The sequence below is a fragment of the Emydura macquarii genome, unplaced genomic scaffold, assembly GCF_026122565.2.
Source record: "Emydura macquarii macquarii isolate MOO-44397 ecotype Brisbane River unplaced genomic scaffold, CSIRO-AGI_Emac_v2 contig_1551, whole genome shotgun sequence".
NCBI lineage: Eukaryota > Metazoa > Chordata > Testudines > Chelidae > Emydura > Emydura macquarii.
The window spans coordinates 20064435-20086797 of record NW_027131688.1 but is presented as its reverse complement, the minus strand read 5'-3'; the positions used below and the strand labels follow the sequence as shown (position 1 = coordinate 20086797).

At 43.7% G+C, this 22363-nt stretch overlaps 1 protein-coding gene, 1 long non-coding RNA gene and 1 other non-coding gene across 3 annotated transcripts in view; 2 read left to right on the top strand and 1 right to left on the bottom strand.

Moving 5' to 3' along the window:
* The window catches only part of LOC137157621 (uncharacterized), a 40963-nt gene extending 32188 nt beyond the window's left edge, over positions 1-8775 (bottom strand). The window contains exon 1 of the long non-coding RNA XR_010921156.1: positions 8652-8775. This is a non-coding gene — a long non-coding RNA (uncharacterized lncRNA). The remainder of the gene's footprint in view (positions 1-8651) is intronic.
* A 3240-nt stretch (positions 8776-12015) lies between these two features.
* On the top strand, positions 12016-22138 carry EIF5 (eukaryotic translation initiation factor 5). Its single transcript, XM_067555015.1, has 12 exons — positions 12016-12094; positions 12231-12418; positions 14935-15217; positions 15597-15678; positions 16097-16269; positions 16688-16799; positions 18343-18482; positions 19094-19249; positions 19473-19634; positions 19998-20162; positions 20448-20582; positions 21752-22138. Exons 3-12 carry the CDS (start codon positions 15146-15148, stop codon positions 21842-21844), a joined length of 1290 nt encoding a protein of 429 aa, XP_067411116.1. The 5' UTR covers positions 12016-12094; positions 12231-12418; positions 14935-15145; the 3' UTR covers positions 21845-22138.
* Positions 17001-17124, top strand: LOC137157770 (small nucleolar RNA SNORA28). Its single transcript, XR_010921233.1, has one exon. It is a non-coding gene; the product is annotated as a small nucleolar RNA SNORA28 (small nucleolar RNA).
* Positions 22139-22363: the final 225 nt, after the last annotated feature.

Sequence of the window (22363 nt, the reverse complement as noted above, 5' to 3'; positions counted from 1 at the left end):
GATGGAGGGAGCGAGAAGGAGCTGTGGGCTGGCAGCTGGGACTCAACCAGGACAAGGCCCTGAGGTAAGGGTGAAGAACATGCTGGGGCAATGGGGAAGTGGCCCAGGGAATCGTAGCAGCGATGCAGTTTAATTAAAAGGATGCGGCGGACAGCTGCTATCTACAAGGTCCCTATGCTGGAACCCGGAGTAGAGGGCAGGCCCGGGTCCCCCCACCAGCCACTGATGAAGTGACCTTGACATTGAACAGTGTATACCTCCAGAAGGGAACAGAACTGTTTAGTGGCCTAGCTGAAGAACTGGGGGCCAGAAAGGCCCAGAGAGGTGAAGAATCTCTGGGGAGGGAGCTGTGTGGGACGTGGCCCCACACCAGGGCTGGGACCGATTGAAGAGCAGGGACAATTTGAGAGAGAGTGCAGGCACACACACTCAGACCAGAGGCTGCTCACAAGAGGTGAGTGTGACCCCATCACAATATGGCACAGACCTGACTGGACCCTTCTGAACGAGAACACAGACGACAAAAGAACTTATGTTTCTACTGTGGTGGTATTGGCCATGTAGTATCCATCTGTCCTGCTAAGTTCCCGAACCATGCAGTTTTCATGGACACTACTGTGGGTCAAGTACTCTGTCTAAGGCTGTCCCTGATTTAAGTGAGACCGTCGATGGATGGCCCCATCAGTCATAAAACTAAAGTTTTGCAGATATTGGCTGAAGAGCACTACAATCTCCTCCAATTTAGCCTGATCCAATCCCCACACTTCCCTTTGATACTCAGAATCCTGTTTAGAGAAATATCCCCTGGCATCAGCACACTGTGACATTTAATTCTGAGTTCTGCTATGACGACTGCTTCCTGACCTCCAAGCTTGAGCTCCCGGAAACTCAGGTTGGATGTCTTGCCTAAGCTTTGGAAGCAGCAAGAGATGCTTGGGCAACAGAGTGGGACTTGTTGCTACTATGGTCACATTCCCCACAAAATACCAAGCATTTTCAGATGTATTAAAAAAAACCAAACACGCTACCTCTTCACCAGAAATATGACTGCCCAATCAACTTACAGCCTGAGGACAAGATTCTGTTCAGCCAATGTATTCTATGTCAGAACCCAAATTAGCCTCCCTTAAGGACTACCTCCATGAGAATCTAGAGAAAGGTTTTATCCATTCTTCCACAACCCCAGCCAGGGCCCCTGTCCTCTTTGTGAAAAAGAAAGATGGCTCCCTAAGTCTCAGTGTGTGGACTACCATGCTCTAAATAAAATCACCGTGTGGAACTGATATCCACTACTCCTGATTCCTGAGCTCCTGAATCTTGTAAGAATAGCTCAAGTATTCTCAAGTTAGATCTCAGAGGGGCATACAACATAGTCAGAATCCAGTCAGGGGATGAATGGAAAACTGCTTTTTGCACTTGGTATAACCAATTCTAATATCTGGTGATGCCTTTTGGACTTACTAATGCACCTGTGATCTTTCACCATTTAACTGATGATGTCTTATGAGATATGCTGGACCACTATATAGTGGCCTATTTTGATAACATCCTAATTTACTCTGAAAACCAGCCTATGCACAACCAGCATGTGCACAAGTTCTTAGAAAGAGTCCGCCAACACAGGCTCTATGGTAAGCCAGAGAAATGCATCTTTGATCAGCCCACCATGGAACTGGTAGGCTACTTTCTGTCTACTGAGGAAGTCTTCATGAACCCTCGGAAGATGGAAGTGGCTTGCAATTTCAGCAACACCACGAAGCATTTAAGAAATTCAGTGCTTCATTGGGTTTGTGAATTTCTACAGATGCTTTATATGAGACTGCTTCCAAATCCTGGCCCCTTTAACATCTCTGCTATGAAAATCCATCAATCATCTGAAGGCAGTGTTCACTTCTGCGCCCATCCTCACACATACCAATGTCAGCCATTCATCCTGAAAACCAGTGCTTCCAAAGTCACCATCAGGGTGGTGCTGTCCCAGAAACAGAGCCTCAACCAAGGAGTTCATCCCTGTGTATCCTATTCCCACAAACTCATTCCTGCCAACCACAATTATGAAATTACAGACAAGGAGCTCACCTACTGCCCTGGCTTTCACAATGGTAAGGCAGACGCTTTGTCCTGCAAAGGGAAATATACCAATGATCCCAAAGAGGAGCCTCCCTGCAACTTGAAACCAATCACTTCCTTGGAGGATCATTGCTATCCAATTTGTTCACAACCATACATTCTGCCCTATCAAATGACCCTTTTGACCAGACACTCCAAATTTCCAACACTGAACCCCAGGGTAAGTTCACACAAGAGGATGGATGACTCCTTGTGCATGGGTGCATCTACATCCCTGAAGGATGCCCCCATTTACAGGTCCTGTGTATTTGCCATGACATCTCTTGGGTTGGACACTTTGGCCAGCCAAAGACTACTCGCATGGCACATTGGTCATTCTGATGGCCAAAACTGCAGTCTAATGTTCAGGTCCATGTCAGGTCTTGCAACACCTGTGGCAATACCAGAATTCCCCAAACTAAGCCCTTTGGGATGTTACTACCTACTGAGACCCCTTCGAGGCCTGGAGCTATCATTACAATGAACTTCATTGTTGAATTACCAGAATCTGAGGGATGTCATAACATACTGACAGAAGTAGACCAACTGACAAAGATGGCACACTTCATTCCATGTGCATATCTTGTCTCCTCATTATACACATGTTCTGCCTCCACAGTCTCCCAGATCACAGGGATAGAGTGAACCAAGTATTGGAACAATACCTGCGATGCTGCATGAACTACCACCAAAATGACTGGTCCTCACTGATTTCATATGCAAAATTTTCATGCAACTCAGACCATGCCTCAACCAATCAAGGTCCCCCACCGCTTTTTTTTTCTTTTTCAAATTATGGCTTCCACCACTGTTTTCACTGCACTGCCCAGAGTCTCAGATCTGGATCGTCAAATCCATCAGACACAAAAAGAGTTGAACCAAAACCTAGATTCAGCCAAGATGGCACACAAACATCATGCTGACCATCACCTGCAGAAGGGTCCTACATTTGCAATAAGACAAAAGGTAGGCTATTGGCCAAGCACCTTAAGATAGGTATTTAAACTTGACCACCAGTACTTTGGACCCCACCAGATCTGCAGGCAAATCAACCCAGTAACCTTTGAACTTTGACTTCCCTGCTACCTTGAGGTGCACCCTGAATTCCATGTCTCTCTCCTTAAACCATTCTCCGACAATCCCATTCCCAAATGAAAACAACCTCCCCCTCCACCAGTCTAAGGCTATGTCTACACTGACGGCGGCAAAGTCGCCATCGTCAGATTGACTTATCTGGATCGACTGAGTGGTCAGTGAAGACCCCCTCGGTCAATCCAGAAATCGACGCTATTAATCCACTCCCGCAAGTGGCGCAGTGCAGTGAAGACAGCGTGCAGAAGAGAATCACAGAAGTCGACAGAGTTACGCAAGTTCTTTGCATGCTTTGTGTAACTCACGTCGACTGCTGCCAAATCGCTGAGGTAAGTGTAGACCAAGCCTAAGTCCAAGAAGAGTACTTTGTCCACAAGATTCTAGATTCCCAGTATATGTCTACATGGCAATGTAAACCCAGGGTTAGTAGCATTCGAGTTAGCAGACCCTGGGTTTATTAACCTAGGGCTTGAGTGTAGACATTCATTTGTAACCCCAAGTTAGAAATTGTTGAACCCTGGGGCTCCAGGATCTACACAGCATTATGCGGGCCTGAGTCTAACCACCCATATCTCAGACTTCCTAGTGCCCTTCCAAAATATGGCTGCTCTAGTCTTTTGTTCATGGTGCAGTGTGAGTAAATTTGAATGTCCGCTAAACTTGACTGTCTAGAGGACAAAAAAGTCAGCCCATGGGATTGTGAAATATTTTTGACAAACTCCCAGAGCATGAGGCCAGGGGATCTGCATCTACACTGCAAAGCAATGGGGCTTGAATCCTGGGTGCTGGCTTGACTCGGGCTAGGACCCTCTACCGCTGTGGGGTCCTGGGACCCTCAGTCCAATCTGGGGGTTAGCATGATTTGTGTAGAGACAGAAGGATTAGACTTGAGCCTGAGTTTCAACCCTGGGCTTACATAGCAGTGTACATGTAGCCCTAGATATGAAGAGGGAAGATATGGTACCTTGTTAACTGGGAAGGGTATGGGCTGGAAGAGTGGTCCTGGGAACCACTCCATTATATGCATGCTCCCAAAGAAGTCAAAGCCTTTCTAGAGCCCATCTGGACAAGCCCAGAACTTCTGCATTCTAAGGGAGTGGAATGTGGGTGATCTCAGGACCCCAGCATTGAACTCATACCTACAAGGTCTTTTAGTGGCATCCTTAGCCACTGCACCACCACGGTGCCCTCAAGCATGACCCCTGACCAACAGCCTTAGTGCTAGAGGCCTATAGACCCACAGCAGCCACATCCCAGGTCCCTGATTGGATAGACAGGCAGCACATTCATTGGGTACCTGGACTATATAAAGGCCCCAACAGGAAGCAGAAGCTGTTTGAGTAACAAACCACTGCCTGCTGCCTAGACTGATCCTACCGTGCTAGCCCCCTGCGTTGCCTGATTGTGCCTTGTTGCATTACCATCTCTCCTCCCTAACCCACTGACTCAGCCCTGTGGATTGGATCTTCAGGCTCCTGACCCCTGGGAGAACCCCAACCATTCCCCAAGATTCCCTCGGATACCTATCAACTTTTCAGTTACCCGACCACCACATACACCTGACAACTGCTCTGGACTGCCCCCTAGCCTGCCTCTGCCGTGGAGCTTTCCAGCACCACAACAAAGAAGCCAGGACCCAACCCATGTAAGTGGGGGTGGGGAGGGAGAAACCAGTCCCAAAGCTCAGGCTGCAGCCTGAACCCAAACATCTACACAGTGATTTTTTCAACCCTGAAGCTTGAGCCCCATGAGGCCACATCAGCTGACCTGGGCCAGCTGTGGGTTTTTTATCCCTGTGTAAAAGTACCCTAAGATTCCCCTCTCATGGGCCTCCCTATTCTAGTGCAGTAGCCACCGGAACCCTGCTAGAGCAGCTGTATTTCTGTGTAGTTAGGCCCTGTATATTTGTATGTATATAATAAACATTATTATTTGGAATTTGTGTCCCTGGGGCTTCCTCATATTATTCATGTTGTGTACAGAGCAAAGACACAAGACCGACGTAAATGAGTGTGCCTATTCTGGAGCACTGCCTTCTGGCCTCAGGTGGTTTTGCAGCAGCCTGCCTCAGTTTCCCTTTGCCCAGGACCTGATCAATAAGTCCACCGATGACTGAATCACATAATAATGCCCCTTCTTGGGGACTAGTAGCTGACTTCAGTTGTCACCACCTAAACACAGGATTTAAGGCCTGCCTGGCTGCTCCTTACTCTCTCCCCCTTAGTCACAGGGGTCACCCAAGCCCCTCTTCGTGGGCCTGTGTTCTCTGAACTTTCAGGCCCCTAGTTTCTGAAGGATTCCCCAATTACTTCTCTCAGGAGCTTGGCCCCAACTCCCCAGCTACTTCCTCCAGCCCCACAGGAGCTATTCCCCTACCTTAAGCCACTCCCCTGCTGCTTTTCTGTTTCCAACAGCACCTTCCTGCTGTTCCTGATTGCCTTTTCCCAGAAAGCTCTCACTCACCTATCCACTCCTTCATGTCTTATAAAGCACAGGTGCCTTCCTTTCCAACCAGCCAGTAGCAGACAATCAGTCACAGCTATGTTGAGGGTTCTTTGAAAATCTATCTTAAAATATTCACAATCTTCCTCTCCCCTGAAGTGGACTATAATTGTAGAACAAGAAGTCCTGCATCAAAAAAGTCTGTCTCCTGTTTCTTCCTCTTATCAGGCTTTGATTAGAACTTGTCTGCTGTGCAAGGCATTACTATGTTTGGACTGTAGCATATGGCAACACTATTTTGTAAAAAGGTCCTCCACCATGATTACTATTGTAGCATTGATGAGCCCTAAGTATCTCTGAACTAGTGTCAACTCTACCATACAGGTAGAACACAGCTTGGGTCAACAACCAGTTCCTTAAATCCTTGCATCCCTTTATGAAGAACTACACACAAATCTTCGCTGCTACTCTTGCATATGAAAGTCACACACATTCTATGGATGGCTGTGATTATTTGTTCATTTGCCATATCAAGAAATGCTCTGAGTTTTTTGGTCACATTTTATACTAAGGATACTGTAAATACAGTGTTGTTCATTGCAATTCTAGTGCAGTTACCTTGGGTTCTGCTTTTCAAGATGTAATTACCACTGATTCATATAACTTGAAGTTAACTGATCTTTTTTTAAAGATTTATCATTCTTGCCCCTTCGGTTAAGATGTGAGAAATTTCTCAGTACACATGGGAACCCTTCAAGAAGACATCCACCTAAACAGCGGAAGCCCAGATGTGAGCTCCTGATATTTCTCAGGTGATAAAAAAAAGCAGAAAAAAATTTAGAAGAAAGTTCCAATCTTCTCTAAGTATCATACAAGAAGCAAAAGCCCTTATGACACAAACACAGTTTTAAAAATCTTCTTTTCAAACCTCCTTTATCTCAGCACTGCAGAAACCTCTGACTAGCTAGATAACAGCAATGGCCATGGAGTGAACTCTAGTCAGAACTAGTTGGAACTATTCAAATGCTAACATTATTTTGGAATGACAAGGTGGGTGAGATGAGCTCTGTATAAACTCCAAAGCTTGTCTCTTTCACTAGCAAAAGTTGGTCCAGTAAAAGGTATTACCTCACCCACTTTGTCTTTGTAATATACTGTGACTAATAAAACTACAACAACTCTGCAAACATTATTTTAGAATGGCACTCTAGGAAACAAAAACTTGAGTAAAGCTGAGTGGCTTTAAAAACAGTCTTTATCTCTGCTCCCTTGAAGGTCATATGCCCATTTTAGACACAAGCTTACAGAGCTCATTAGACCCTTTAGTAGTTTAGTGTTTTGTGAGGCCATAGTCTAGAAGAGCGTCATGCCTCTATTTAAGAAACCCTGTGGGTTGCACTGATCTTTCTTGCTGCATGATGATCTGAGAGATTGGAATATAATATTCACACATTTTCCTCATTGTTCCAAAAACCTCCCAAAAAGGCAAGTCACTTCATCTCATTCTGCCTTTGTTTTCCTTCTCATCCTCTGAACATCTTGTCTATTTAGACTGTAAGATATTTGGGACAGGGACTATCTCTTACTGTGTGTCTGAAGGTAGGGCCCCAATGTTGGATGGAGCCTGTAGGCACTACCATAATAAGCAATAATAATAACTAGAAAATTATGCATCAATTGCCTATACATATACCTTCTAACACACCCTTGCTCTCCTATTTCTTTTTAATTTGGTTTATTTTTTTAATTAAATAATGTAACTAATTTACATTTATAAAGCATAGATACCAAGGCATTTTACAAACCAAATCCATTCAACAAGATGAACAGTAAGCTGCACAATAGTGCAGGAATGTGGAAATTCTGGTCAAGTACAACCGAGTAAACCTTTTTCTGAGTGCAACTGGATCTTTAATGTCAATACAGAGCAGACATCTGAAAGACCTTTGCACAGTAAACTGCATGATTTTCAATGTATCTGTCTTGGAAATATGAACGACTGTGTTAACCCTGCAGGAATCTGGACTTGTGCTTCCCAAGAGTTTACACAGTCAAACCTGACACATAGATAATTAAGCTTTTCCCTCTCACTGTCAAGGAATGAAGGAGAATGGGTCCTCCCATCTGACCCAATTACTACAGACAAAGTTCAGTAATATCCACACAGTAGTTTTTCTAACAACACAAGTATGAGTCAGCCACATTTGTGCATTTACTGCCACATTCCTCAACATGTTTGTATCAGTGCATTCTGGGAAAATCTGGAAAGCTATGTGCCTCAAAAGACAACAGAGTATCCAGAGGATATGCAGACAAAACAGCACACACGGCAATGCATTCGGGGATGTCCTACAACACAGAGGGCTGGGAGGAAGACACACTGACCAAAACAGTTACACAGGCATAGTTAGGGGTCTTGACCACACTGCAAAAAAACTTGAGCAAACCAGTCACAGGAAGGTAGCGTGAAGCTTCCCATTCTGGTGCAGTCAAAATGCTGTTCGTAGCCATTGTTGGTTACTAACTAAATATTAACCATTTGGCATTGTTAGAGCCAAATATGTTACTGATTACAAACTTGCTTAAGAGTTGCAGTGTAGACATGGCATAACAATGGATATTCCACTGTACAGACATTTCCAATTATCAGAATTTCTATGCTTTTGTGGGGGTTATATCTTAAATATAAATATCTATTAAATTATTTCTTTCTTTTTTTTTAATTTAGCTATATCATATGTAGCAGGTATTAACTCTTTTTGGGAGGAGGGGGAGATGGATAAAACCAAGTAAGACAATACAACAATTCTGAATTATTCAAACTGAATTGAACCATCATAAAGCATTTATTTATGCTATAAAAAGATGCTTACTCTAGGAAAATCATCCATTGCTGACAATTTCCTACTGTCAGTAATTAAATCACCAAGAAAGAAAGAAAGAAAAACCTAGGCAGTTGGGTTAATAATGTCTTAAAAACAAAAGTGGAGTAGTTATAAATTGCTTACTTTATAGCAGTGACATGCAAAGCTCACAAATGGCCTGTACTTTGAAGGTCACACCAATTTGAACTGTGAACTCTCTGACTCATGATGAACGCATGACATTAAAGAGGGGGAAAGATGATCTCTGTCATGTCAGAGCCAGTAGTTTCTAAAATGAACAAAACTAGAATTACTTTGAGTCAGTAAAAGTACATGAGATCTAAATTCAAATTTAAAAAAATTGGTCTGATCAGATGAAATGAAAAATTAGGCCCCCCAAAATAGCAAAGAATCCAAAAATGTTGTATATTTTGTATAAAGATTGCTGAAAAAATAATGTCCTCTGACTTCACTCATACTGGATTAATGCCTGCAATATGCATTAGGACTAACATTTTAAAACAGACCTATTAAATTAATTATGTCACTTTATATACTATAAAATAAAGATCCAATCCGCACCTCAAAACTGTGAAATCAGACTTCAGTCACAAGGGTTATTCATTATGTCAAAATGCAGCAAATTCAAGGTCTCAGTTGCCCCTCTGCCATATCGTGAAGTGGTGTTGGCAGCAGCACATGTTTTAGTACTGTAATTTAGTATCCCCAGATGTGTTGTACCATGAAAGTAAAGCCACAGAAAGGAGGCATCGAGAAAGTTACACAACCAAGCATATTGTCACAGCAGAGAAGTTTCCTGTTATGCTTTTATTGCATCCCGCATTTTGATTATTTTTTTCCTCCTGATAATTGTCAAGTTTCACATATTTTGGAGAGACATTTCCTTGTTTTGGATTTAAATTTTAAGGCAAGTTTTTAAAACCTCTCGCTCTCATGGGGAAGGGTTTTGTTGTGCACATTTCAAGGAGACATTTAAAATATCCCTAAGGATTTTGTAACTCTCCCTCATTCAAACAGTCAATGTTCAACACAGCCCTGAGTATACATTTTATAGGCCAATGCCCTGCCCTGAACACTTGCTATTCAGTAGGCTGAGAAGAAAAGTATAACTAGGGCAGCAGCCATGATGTAGGAGGGTCTTGTTAGAAGGCAGCACAGAGAAAAGCATACATTCATTCTCTGGCAACCATACAGCTCTGCTGCTGCTGAAGAAACCTGTTTTTATTGTAATGTGTCACTGACCATGTCCTTAATAATAGCCTAACTTTTCCTTTGTGTCCTTTAAGAAAATCACATTTACCAGCCACCCTTGCATTTGACTGTTGTTCTTTTTTTGTCAGACCAAAAAGAGCATTCCAGAGCCACAAAAGATCAAACAAGAGAAGTGTTCCCTCTGTCTGTGACAATTTGGTATCAGAGATGGTTTTGAAATCTGGGGTTTGAAACAATTTAAAGATAGCCTGGAAACCTAATTTTGTATGTATTTTATTAGCTATTGTTATTAATGGTTTTATTTTTAAAGTGGTCCACCCCATCCCATTTTCCTCTGCTCCCCACACAGTCCTCAAATCTGTACAATATTATCTTTAAACCACACCAAATGACAGACTAAGGTTTTTTCTGCTGTTGTCTGAGTGCATTTATAGGGGAGCAGAGGATAATAAGACAGAGAAGTGATTTGTATATTTAATTGGCTTGATAATGTCTCAAAAATGCCCATTTCATGCCTTGCCACTTTTACATTATTGGTATTATGCAATATCAAAAATGTTAAATTCCTACTTTATTAGGAGCCTTCAAAAACCAAAATGATGGATCTGTTTGGTGCCATTTAGGGGGAGTGGAAGAGAACATGGCATTAGTGGTAGCAGATGGCAATTGAGACTGGGTTAGAGGGAGTGGCGGGTGGGAAAAACGGATTGGATTTTGTGCCTTTACAAGACTAGTATTTTTTAAATGAGCCCCCAAATCCTAAAGCTCTACCCACTCAGTGACTCTGTCCAGTCAGGGAGCTAGAAATATTGGTGACAGGAATAGTAACTGTCTGCAAGAAACAGGGGTTGTGCCTCTTTGTGAGTTTTGCTTCAAGACCCATATCCTGAAGACATCCCTGCTTGTTTGTCCAGTAAGAAGGGGAATTAGTGGTAATGGAAACTGTATGCACAGCAGAGAAAATTAGAGGTTCATGCCCTTTTGTGCGGTCAGGCCCTGCTCAGTGCCACATTCCCATTGGGACTGAGTTGGTGGCAACAGTGACAATTACTATGTATGTGACAGGGAGAACCTTGCTTCTTTCATGGGGGTTGGCAGAGGTAGGAGGGTGCATGCCTGTTTGTGGAGTTAGCATTTTAAACCCCCCCACTCTAGAGGGATTCCTTATTGGCTGAGCAAAATGAGGCCTTACACTCAACTTAATAATGTTTATCTGTCTGTATGTAATGCATTAACTTCTGAACACTGCATCCAATCAATTCTAAAATTTCAGGGAATGTTATAGGCAACAGTGGCCAAAATCCTACTGATTTTGAGGAAAACGGGACATGCAGAGCTCCTTGTGTCTGGTTTGCAAACCCAGCAGTTTCGGTCATCTTTGTAACTGCCTAGAGATCAAAAAACTGGTGGACAACAGCCATCAACACCTTCCAACATCAAAATAGCCTCATCTCAACTGTGTTCACCATCCCAATAGTTTAAAATGTTGACACCTTGACTGATTTATCTCCCAGACCGAAAGAAAAGAGGGGCAGAGGAGGCTGCACGGGTGACACATGGAGTCCCTGGCACAGGGATAGAATAATGGACCTTGGTGTGGGGAAAGGGAGATACGAGCTGTTGGCATAGGAAGGAAGTGGGGATGTTGGGCCGAGGCACATGGCAGAGGAATGGGGGAGACACACAGCGTCTGTGCCATGGTAGGGAAGGGGAGAATAGGGAGCATGAAGAAGGGGCACACAGAGCTCTGCCGTGGGGGGAAACAAAGGAATAGGAAGGACACAGAGCCCCTGGATCGAGAGAATGAGGGGACAGCGCGCCCCTGGCATAAGGTCTAGGGCAGGGAGCCACTGCACTAGAGAGACATTAGAGGCCAGCAAACAGGGATTAAGGGGGTGCAAGGAACCCCTGGTGAGTGCCCTAAGCTCAGCCTACACGGGCAACACTCTAGTACATACGTGCCAGTGGCCAACACCATTTCTGTGCCTTCACCAGTGACAGGGGCCAGAGTCGGAGCCCAGCTATTGCAGCCACCCTGCCCCTCCCCCACACAAAACCCCAGCCGCAGAGCCTAGGCCTGGCTGGCGCTGTTTGAATGACTCATTCTTTTCTCCCCCCTCTCCCCCCCCCCGCTCTAGGCAGCTCTCGCGAGGTTTGGCCACTATAGACGCGATGTCCTTTCGGGTGCTGGGGGGGAGGGGGCAAGGGCGGGTTGATTGACAGGAGCGGCAGCCAATACCTTGGGCGGAGGGCGAGCGGCGAGCTAATAGGGGGGGCGAAGGAGGGACGGCCCGCCGCTGGCTGATTGATCCCGGCCGTGGCGTCGGCTCAGTCGGAGCGAGAACATTCTAGAGGTGAGTAAGCGTAAGCGGCAGCCATTGCAGGGGCTCCGTCAACCGCCCCCTTCGGCTTCAGCTGCGCCCGCCCCTCCCCTTCCCCTCCCCAGGTGTCGCCGTTAACGGTGCCCCTGATTGTGTTTTCCCCCCGCAGATTGCCTGGCGCCGCCGCCGCTGCTGCTGATCCCGCCCGCCCCAGGACGCTCGGACCCGGCGGCTGCGGCGCCCGCCTTCTCTCCGCTCGGATATAAGCGCCCCTGGGCCCCGTTCTCCTCACACACTCGGCTTCGTCGCAGCCCGGGGCGAGCAGCGTTGGGTTTATGTCTTTATTGGACGAAAACGGTGAGTGGCTGCTGGGGCAGGCGCGATTTGAGACGAGCGCGGCTGGGGTCGTGGAGGGGTCCACGGGCCGGAGTACCCGGCAAGCGGGGAAGTGGGTAGCGGCGGTGTATGAAATTACTGGGGTCTGTGTAGCCTGCGCGGGGGTGGCCGGGGTGCCCTCGTGCTGGGGTAACAGGCGGGTGGCGCTAACGACCCCAGGCGGGCTCGGGCGTCTCCTCTTCACTGCTCCCCCATGCGACGAGGCAAAATGGCGGCGCCTGGGACCGCGCCTCGTGATGCGGGGGGGAGGGGGAAGCTGTGGCGCAGTTAGAAATCCGCAGGGGAGGGGGGGGGGCTGCCCTCCAGGGGTTACATCGGGAGGGGCGAGTTAAAGGGGAGGGGGAGCTTGCCTGAGCGGCCGCCGCGAAACCTGCGCATGCGCTACTGGGGCCGTCCCTCCCCCTGCCTTCTGTTGAGGGCTGACTCAGTGCTAAATTGCTGCATTTATGAGTCATCCCAGGACTTAGTGGGGCGGTTCGGCAGGAGGGAGGCCGCCTGCCCAGTGCGAAGGGCTTGGGGGCGGTGTCCTGGGGTGGGGTGGGGGCTTGAGCCTTGCTCAGACAAAAGCAACAATGTGCGGGGAGGATGCCCAGGGGGTCTCCCACTCCTTCCCCTGAAGTGAGCCTGGCCGTACCTCAGTCTCTGCTGCAGCCACCTGTGTAAGGCTACATGGTGGCTGCTCTTGGATTGAAACCAAGACCATTGCACACTTTTCCTGATAAATGGCCCCTTATAGCAGCTCTGGCGTAACTAAGCCTGAGTGTTCTTGATTGGAGCCTATTGATCAAATAGTGTAAGCAGATCGGTGCATCTTACAATGGGAAGGACTTGTAAAGATATGGTTGTGTGATCTAAACTTGGCTTTCATGCCAGGGATTTTACAGGCATCCCTGGGAAAGAGCTGCTTATTCTATTGGGAAGGGAGCTGTTGACACAGTTAGCTGTGCACTAACTCTCTGACAACAAAATTCGAGAAAGGAAGGAAAGGCAGCATTATTTCTGTCGAAACAAGCTAACATCTTCTTGATATATCTAAATGTCACCCACTATGCTCCAGGATTCACAGTGTTTTCTTAGTCTGCTACTGTGGACATGACTTGCAGTTACTGCTACTGACTAAAAGTTGGGGGAAACCTTTTCGTACACAATGCCTCAAGCCATAATGGCAATAAACCAGCATATTTCTATCAAAACAAGTTATGTTAACATCTATACTTAAAGGAGCAATATGGTTGTATGTCCAGTCATTCCAATGAACTAGCAAGAATAAACTTACTTGTGGTCTTGAATGCTTTGTCTGTCTAAATGGTCAAGATCAAAATCTAATCACAGTACAGCTTATAAAATGTTAATTTTTTTGTAATTGGATTGTAAATATGCAGAATAAATGCTGCAATAATAGGGCTCTTCCAAGATATCGGGGAAGGATGGGGCAAGTTAATGAACATCTATTTACCACAGAAGTAAGGCAGTCTAGAAATGCAAAACATTTTGAATGTTTGAGGCATGGGTATTTGCTACTATTATACTAAGTCAATGGCCGAAGGAAGCTGCTATAGGAACATGATGGGGCTGGTATACTTATGAAATTTTCTGGGTCAAAGGAAGCACTGTGGTTAATTTAAGAAGTTTAGCCACTTAAGTCTTGCAGAAAAGCAACCCGTTTGCAAAAATGTTGCAGATTGCCAACTATACTGTTCCTATGGTACCAAAAGCACTTCTTATTCATCCTATAGGTATTTCACAGTATTCTAGATACAAACAAACCACTTTCTCGTCTTTTTTCCAAAGTAGTCAAACTGTTTAACCCTGTGTGACCCTTAATAGCAAGACTGTTCTGTGGACTGCTTCTCCTCCCATCTCATCATATAACATTCTTCTGGTAACCTTTTACATGGCAAACTCATTCTTTAGCTGTTTCTCAGGGCATGTCTATACTGACGGCAGCAAAGTCGCTGCCGCCAGATCGATCTTTCTGGATTGATTGAGTGGTCTGTGTAGACCCACTCCATCGATCAGGAAGTCAACTGAGTAAAACCACCCCCTCAAGTAGCATAGCGCTGCATCAACGGGAATAGCACAGCAGAGTGAAGACACTGTGCAGAAAGGAAGCACAGCAGTTGACATGAGTTATGCAACTACGCAGAATAGCTTGCGTAACTCCTGTCAACTGCTGCTGAATCTCGAGGTAAGTATAGACCAGGGCTCAGTGTGCTTTAGTAGGTGTCACACAGTGCAAGTTCTCCTCATTGTCAAGTCAGCATTCTGCAAAACAGCAGATGTTCCTCAGCTGTAGACAGTCAGCTGCTGCCGTAATAGTTCAGACTGAAACTACATAATCAAATATACTTGACTTCGTACATAGGAAATACGTATTAAACTGTGTCCTGCATGAATAGGCTTTTCATGAAGTATTAGGCTGAAATTTGCTTTTGCTCTTTTTTTTTTTTTTTTTTTTTTTATTTAAACACTTGCAGAGCTGTTGCGCAGCCATTGGTACCTGTATTGGGGGAACATAGCATACAAGCAAGAACCTTACAGCCTCAGTGGCGAAAATTTTTTCATGTCAGAGACCGAGAACTCTTGCAGTCGTTTATGTCATCCCGTCTTCTCCAGACAGAAGATACCAAAAAGCTGCAATCAAAGATCTCCTCTTCATCTTATTGATAAAGCTACTAATAAGACAAAATGTCTGTCAACGTCAACCGCAGTGTTTCAGATCAGTTCTATCGCTACAAAATGCCCCGTCTGATTGCCAAGGTAATTATTCCTAAACTCTAGTAACCAGAATATAAGCACTACTTTATATAGAGCTTTTCATCAATATGTCTCTTGTAAAGCATTTTGAGAGTGTCAATATCATTCTCCCTGCTTTACAGATAGGAAACCAAGGTGAAATGAAGTGACTTGCCCAAGGTCACCCAGCAGGCCCGGGGCAGAGCCAGGAGTAGAACCCTGCTGTCCTGAGTTCTGGTCCAATGCTCTAGCCCCTATACCATGCTACCGCTCTCCCACAAATACTGATACTGCTTTAAGCAGTGTTTAAATTTAAACTTCGTAAACATTTCTTCAATGATTGAGACAGTGTACTAGCATTCATCTCTACATGTATACCTAACTGAATTAACTTTTCTCTTAGGTTGAGGGCAAAGGAAATGGAATAAAGACAGTTATAGTCAACATGGTTGATGTTGCAAAGGCGCTTAATCGGCCTCCAACATGTAAGTAATATGTAATGTAAAGTAAATATCCTAATCCAAAGGGTTTTTGTCCTCAAGGATTGGGTAAAATGGTATGGTGAAAGCAGGGAGGACGGCACTAGTTTAGAGATCAGAAATATGTATATGAAACTAGTGCAACAGTGATACACACTGGGGGCCTTAAGTTGAACAGAAGGAAATATATTATTCCTAGGGTAAAAAACTTCTGGGTTGAACTTCTCTTACTAGAAAGAGGGGGTCTGTCTAAGTACAGTTCGGGATCAGAGATGTGACTTGTTAGATAACAATACTACCAAGCATTAGTAGTGCTAGTGTTAACAGTGAATTATATTTGAGGTAAGAACTAGCTACCCATGCCCTGTATACTATCAGCATCATATTTGTAAGCTTTTAATGTGCCAATTTCTGTCTTTGAAAGATCCCACCAAATTTTTTGGTTGTGAGCTGGGGGCACAGACCCAGTTTGATGTTAAGAATGACCGTTACATTGTCAATGGATCTCATGAGGCGAATAAGCTGCAAGACATGTTGGATGGATTCATTAAAAAATTTGTTCTCTGTCCTGAGTGTGAGAATCCTGAAACTGATCTGGTAAGTGCACTTGGTTTCCTATAACCAAACAGGCTTGTGTGGTGGCAAAACAAGTACTAATGCATACAAGATTGACTAATTGAACTAGTATTTCAAGCTGATGCCAGCGTCTATTTGTGGTCTAGGTGAAACTTCAGTCAAAATAGTTGACTCGACTGAAGTGTTTAGCTTAATTGAATTAACACTTCAGAAGTATTTGGCCTAGAAATGTTTCCAGTCTCATGCCATAACAAAAAGTGAATGTCAGGATTGAGATACTTAAGTGATTATTCTTTATGCAAAAGTCACTATTAGCATAACTTGGATATACATATTTACCTGAAATCAATATCAGCCTGTTTGAATATTGTCAGCTGTAATGTAATTCAACTCTGGTATTGCTTGTTTAAGGTTTTAATTTTTACTTTCCCTCTGGCAGCATGTCAATCCCAAGAAACAAACTATAGGTAACTCCTGCAAAGCCTGTGGCTATCGAGGCATGCTTGACACAAACCATAAACTCTGCACGTTCATTCTCAAAAACCCACCTGGTAAGTGTTGCATATTTTTGACTCTCCCATGAAGGAGTCTTGTTGCTGAAACCAACTCAAACATTTCTAACTCTAACATTGGAGGGGTTAGGCAGTGGGATATCTGGGGTTGGGGTGGAGTTAGACTAGAAGTGTAATTTTTGTCTCCATATCTTGCTCTTCATTGAGAGGAAGGAATTTCCTTAACTGGTTATCCTGTGCAAGCAACACTCTGTGGCAGATATCCAATTGCCTGTCTCAATTTAAGCTTGCTATAATAAAAAAGTCTAACCTATTCCGGTGGTCTCTGTTAGATGAGGTCATGTGTTATATAGACTCTAACAACCTATTTGAACTTGCAGATCATAAAATTCACATGCATGTTACTACACACTAGCCACTGTCCAACTCTTTGTGGGCCAGACTGCTTTCCAGACCCTCCCAAGGCATTATAAACAGTAGCGCACTGAGCTAAGTCTCCTGGAGAACAATTGTAGGTTGATCTTTCAGGTATTAGGTTGATTTATGGAAAGTAAAGCTGAAATGAGTAATTCAGCTCTGCGCACTTGCTGCTGGTTGTTAGTACCATAACGCTTATACAAAGGCACAATGTCTCCTAGTCACACCTACGAAAATTACTTTGGAAGCTTTTGTCCAAAATTTAAGCCTCCCCTCGAGGTGAGAACTGCAGCTTGGGTATCAGCAGCTCTCTTGTCCTGAGGATGCAAAGGACCTAGGAAACTTCAGACTTTTCACAGTCAAAGGTTGTGAAGGGTGCATGGGCCATCAGTCTGTTTCTAGTAGATGTCCTGTAAAAGTAGTTTCACTCCATTTTTGTAACTTTATATGTGCACCACTATCTCAAAATGGAAGTTTATAAGCAATAGTCAATAAAAATCTGCTTCTGCAACTTCAAACTAGTTACTGTAGTAAGTGGTGGCTTTTATTGAGGCCATAATGACTTGGCCATGGCCAGCAAATGCAGGGAGACATCTGATAGAGCTCGTATCAAGCAGACAAAAAAGCATTACAAGATTAATGGCTGGGGAAACAAAGCTGGAAGTAATTCTCTCCAAACAGAGGGTGACCAGTCACTGACATGAAGTTCAGCTGCAAGATAGTAATTCCTGAACTAGTCACTAAAGTGATATTTCCTGGTCTATACTAGAGAAGATGGACAAATGGATGGGCCCTAGTGTATGTGTGATATTCACACTTTGTGGCTTTGTTTAAAACCGTGTGTGATTCTTAAACTAGGTATCCAATATCTCAAATTTGTGGCTGTTGGCTTCCAGCATTGATGGATACAAGGGATGTTGCTTTGTGTCTTAAAAATAACTTCACCCCATATTATGTGGGGATCTACAGTATTGGCACAACCTTCATGTTGAGGGAGAGGTGGCACCATGGTGAAAAGGAGCCTTGGCTACTGAGTTAAACTAGAAAATTAAACTGGATTCTGTAGGGGTCTTGTGCACTGGAAATAATGCAAACAAATTGTCTTAAGTGGAGGTCTTGTTTCTATGTGGAAACCAATTAAAGTATCAAGCCTCTGTACTTCCAGAAAACAGTGATGCTGGTACAGGAAAGAAAGAAAAGGAAAAGAAGAACAGAAAAGGCAAGGATAAAGAGAATGGCTCTGTGTCTAGCAATGAGACACCATTGCCACCACCACCAGATGAACTTGAACCGCCACGTGTAGCGGTAAGTAGACTTTCCAGAGACTTGTGAAGTTGACTTGTAAGTTATGCTTCAAAATTAGCATCAGGTAACATTTCCACTTATAACTGCTGTCTGAAATGGTGACTGTTCCTTTTTTATCATAAATGTGGCACTGAAAACAAGTTGTATAGGAAGCCTGAGCCATTTATACCAGCTCTTGATTGGTAGCATTATCACATTCTAATGCTGAAGCACTTCTTCCTTCCCACTCCTTTTTGATCTTTCTGAACTTGGTGGGGTGGTAGCCTCCTATACCATTCCCAGCTCTGCATAGTCTAATCTATAAAGTGGTTAATGGAGTTCGTCAGCCACTAGATCTAATTTCTGTGCATTTTTGACAGCTGGAAACAGATAACTAAAATACTAAGCCCATTGTTACCTCTTTCTATTGGTAATGGCTGTCACCATAGGGATTCCTTGTGACTAACTTTACAGTGAGGAGCAACCCTAAGAATTTGAGTACTCTCCCCATTGACAGGAGAACAGATTCACAATAGAACCTGCCTTGGAATGGCATTTGCATTTACTATACCCATGAGCAGAGCATCACCTGCTACCAATCTTATTAATTTCATATGAATGCTCTTCCACAGGAGGATGACGACGACGACTGGGGTGAAGACACAACTGAAGAAGCCCAGAGACGCAGAATGGATGAAATCAGTGATCATGCAAAGAACCTCACACTTAGTGATGATCTGGAAAGAACAATAGAAGAGAGAGTCAACATACTATTTGATTTTGTTAAGGTAAAACTACAGTCTTTCTAAAGAAACAGTAGCTCAAAACAATACTTGATGTTATGATAAACTTACATTCTTAAAGCAGCTTCCATTCTAAGATCGTGAACTAAAGGTTCCAGTGTTAGCTTTCTACCTAAAACCAGTTGTTGGGGCTCATTTTTTTTGAGGGGTGGGGCTGAGAAGTACAGGCTTGGTAGCATCTGACTTGTAACTAATATCTCACCTGCAGAAAAAGAAGGAAGAAGGTGTCATTGAGACTTCTGACAAAGATATTGTAGCAGAAGCAGAGAGACTGGATGTAAAGGCTATGGGCCCTCTAGTTTTGACTGAAGTCCTCTTTGATGAGAAGATTCGAGAACAGATAAAGAGATATAGACGCCACTTCCTACGTGTAAGACTTTTAATCCCTAAGGCAACAGTATTACTGGCCTCTGTTTTGACATTTCTTGCTCCTAAAGTTTTATTTTACAACTTAATAGCATTCAGAACTTCATCTATGGCAGAATAAAATGTCTGCAGCAGCCAACTCAAGTTTCTTGTCCCTAAACTCTGAAATGCTTTCAAAACATCTCACCTCTGATTAACTGGGCAAACAGGTAGTAACTTGTCATATAGCATGATTCAGATGATTATTACTGGCTTGTAGTTCTAGGTTCAAACATACTTGTGCAGAACACAAACTTTTTAAAGATTAACCTTTTGCTTGTCTGTAAAGAAAGTAGTGAGATTTCTCATTATACTGTTCTTGTTACAGTTCTGCCACAACAACAAGAAAGCTCAGAGGTACCTTCTTCATGGCTTGGAGTGTGTAGTAGCTATGCATCAATCTCAGCTTATTTCTAAAATTCCACATATCCTGAAGGAAATGTATGATGCAGATCTTCTGGAAGAAGAGGTCATCTTTAACTGGGCAGAAAAGGTATTCAGTCTGCCCATTGGTTGAACACAGAATTAGATCACATGGTTTTGGGAGTGGAGGCATGGCATGATGTGGTCTGTGCTCATATATAGTGTGCTTTAGTGTGCAGTGCAGATCTTCCAAAAGTGTAGACGGGTGGTGGAGAAAGTGACTTATTCAAGGTAGCTGGGCTTGACTTTGAGTTCCTGAGGAATAGTTCTACATTCAAACCGGCGTCTTTCCTTTTGCGAATATGTAACAACTTGTGCACTAGAGAAGGCTTACAACACTTTTCCTTTCTTGTAGGCCTCTAAGAAATATGTCTCAAAAGAGCTTGCCAAAGAAATCCGCATCAAAGCAGAACCCTTTATCAAATGGCTGAAGGAAGCTGAGGAAGAGTCCTCTGGTAATGAAGAAGAGGAGGAAGATGAAAATATTGAGGTAAGAAACTTTAGGGAGCTTTTGTTTCATTCCCCTCCCCAAGTGGACTCACTGGAGTTCTCCCTTGGCCTGCAAACCTTGGTGTGGCTTAAGAGGCAACTAGCTAGCTTTTTCTCTTCCGGACACATGGCTGAAACTACTACCAAGCTTTCACTTCAGCGCTTTTTTCCTCCCCAGTCCATATAATGCAGTTGTCTTTTTTTATGTGTGTTTATATATATATATATATATATATATATATATACACACACACACACACACACACCCTTGGATTCTGCCACAGGCTCCCCTATCCTCTACAATATCAAATTAAAGCTGCTTATCTTTGAGGCACTCACTCCTCCTCACTTAAAGATTGGTTTGTTTTTGATCATGATCATGTTTGAGGTAGAGGCCCTTTTTATATTCACAAACGGAGAAATCATGCTTTCTTCTATGTTCTCCTCCTCCCCTCAATAGGCATGAAATGCTCTCCCTTATATAATGTACAAGAGACCTTTACACTCCAAGATCCAACTTCTGACATCAAGAAGTTAGTAAACCAAGACCAGATTAAAACAATTGTTCTAACTGACACAAATAGTTTTCCATATTAAACTTTCAAGGTATGGATAGTTACCATTTGGTCAACACGGAGCCCAGTAGTGTCACTGCTTATACTCAAGCTCCTTACCTTAAAGGTTAAGGGCCACATTTTAAAGAGGAAGTATCTTGTCTGTGCTGAGGATGCTAATAATGGCTGCAGCCATCCCAGAAAGCAGGTAAAACCTGTGAGCTAGTAAAATAGGGGGTGATTCTTCTAAAATTCCTTGCATGTCATACTTGCAGCCCCAGATGTAGGGAGGGATGTTAAGCTTGACATCTTTACCCATTGAGGTAATGGAAGTTTGGAGCCTAATAGAACCAAACAGCAGAGTTCTAGTTGGGAATAGCTTTTTGATGACCCCTGCCACAATACTCTGACCATGGCAGACTTGCCATTACATGCCACAAGGAGACTGCAGATTCTGAAATACATCATACATGCTGTGTATATCTAGCTTACTTACATTTTATCTATATTTACACTGTTGCATGGTGGTAGTACAACTAGCAGTGCTTGTTAAGTGGAGGATGTATCAAAATATCGATGATGGATAGCCCTAACACTAAATATCTTGTCTCACTAGGTGGTGTATTCCAAGACTGCCAGTGTACCTAAAGTTGAAACTGTGAAGCCTGTAAACAAGAAGGATGATGACATTGATATTGATGCCATTTAAAGTGATGCAACCTAGCTTCCAGTGTAATGCTGCAAACTGCTCTGCATTTTTCTGCCAGAAGTGCAATATGTATGTGCACAAGCTGAAATGGCTTAACATCACGCTACTCTAGTGCTCAAATGTCTTTTACTGTGACTGGTCTTGTGTAACTAAGCCGAACACCAAGGAGTCCATACACATCAGTGAACTGATCTAGTTTGTTAATGGCATGTTTCTTTTTTAAACATGTGTTGGACACAAATACTTGGAACACATTTATACAGTTGTGGGAATAAAGGATTTGGTTTTGGTCAATCTTAAGAGTGTGAGCCATCACTAAACCGTTGTCTATCTTGCAGTGAAACCAGCTTAATGTACCTGTGCTTGCAACTAACGTAGGCATGGAGCTTAGTACTAGTCTCCTCCTGTCTAAGATAGCAGAAAGCTGTTTTGAGTTCAGATGTGCAATTTTTTCTAATCTTTTGCATCTGCTGCAAGCTAGGGGAGCAGCAAGATAAAAGTGAGTGACCAACTGGCAGA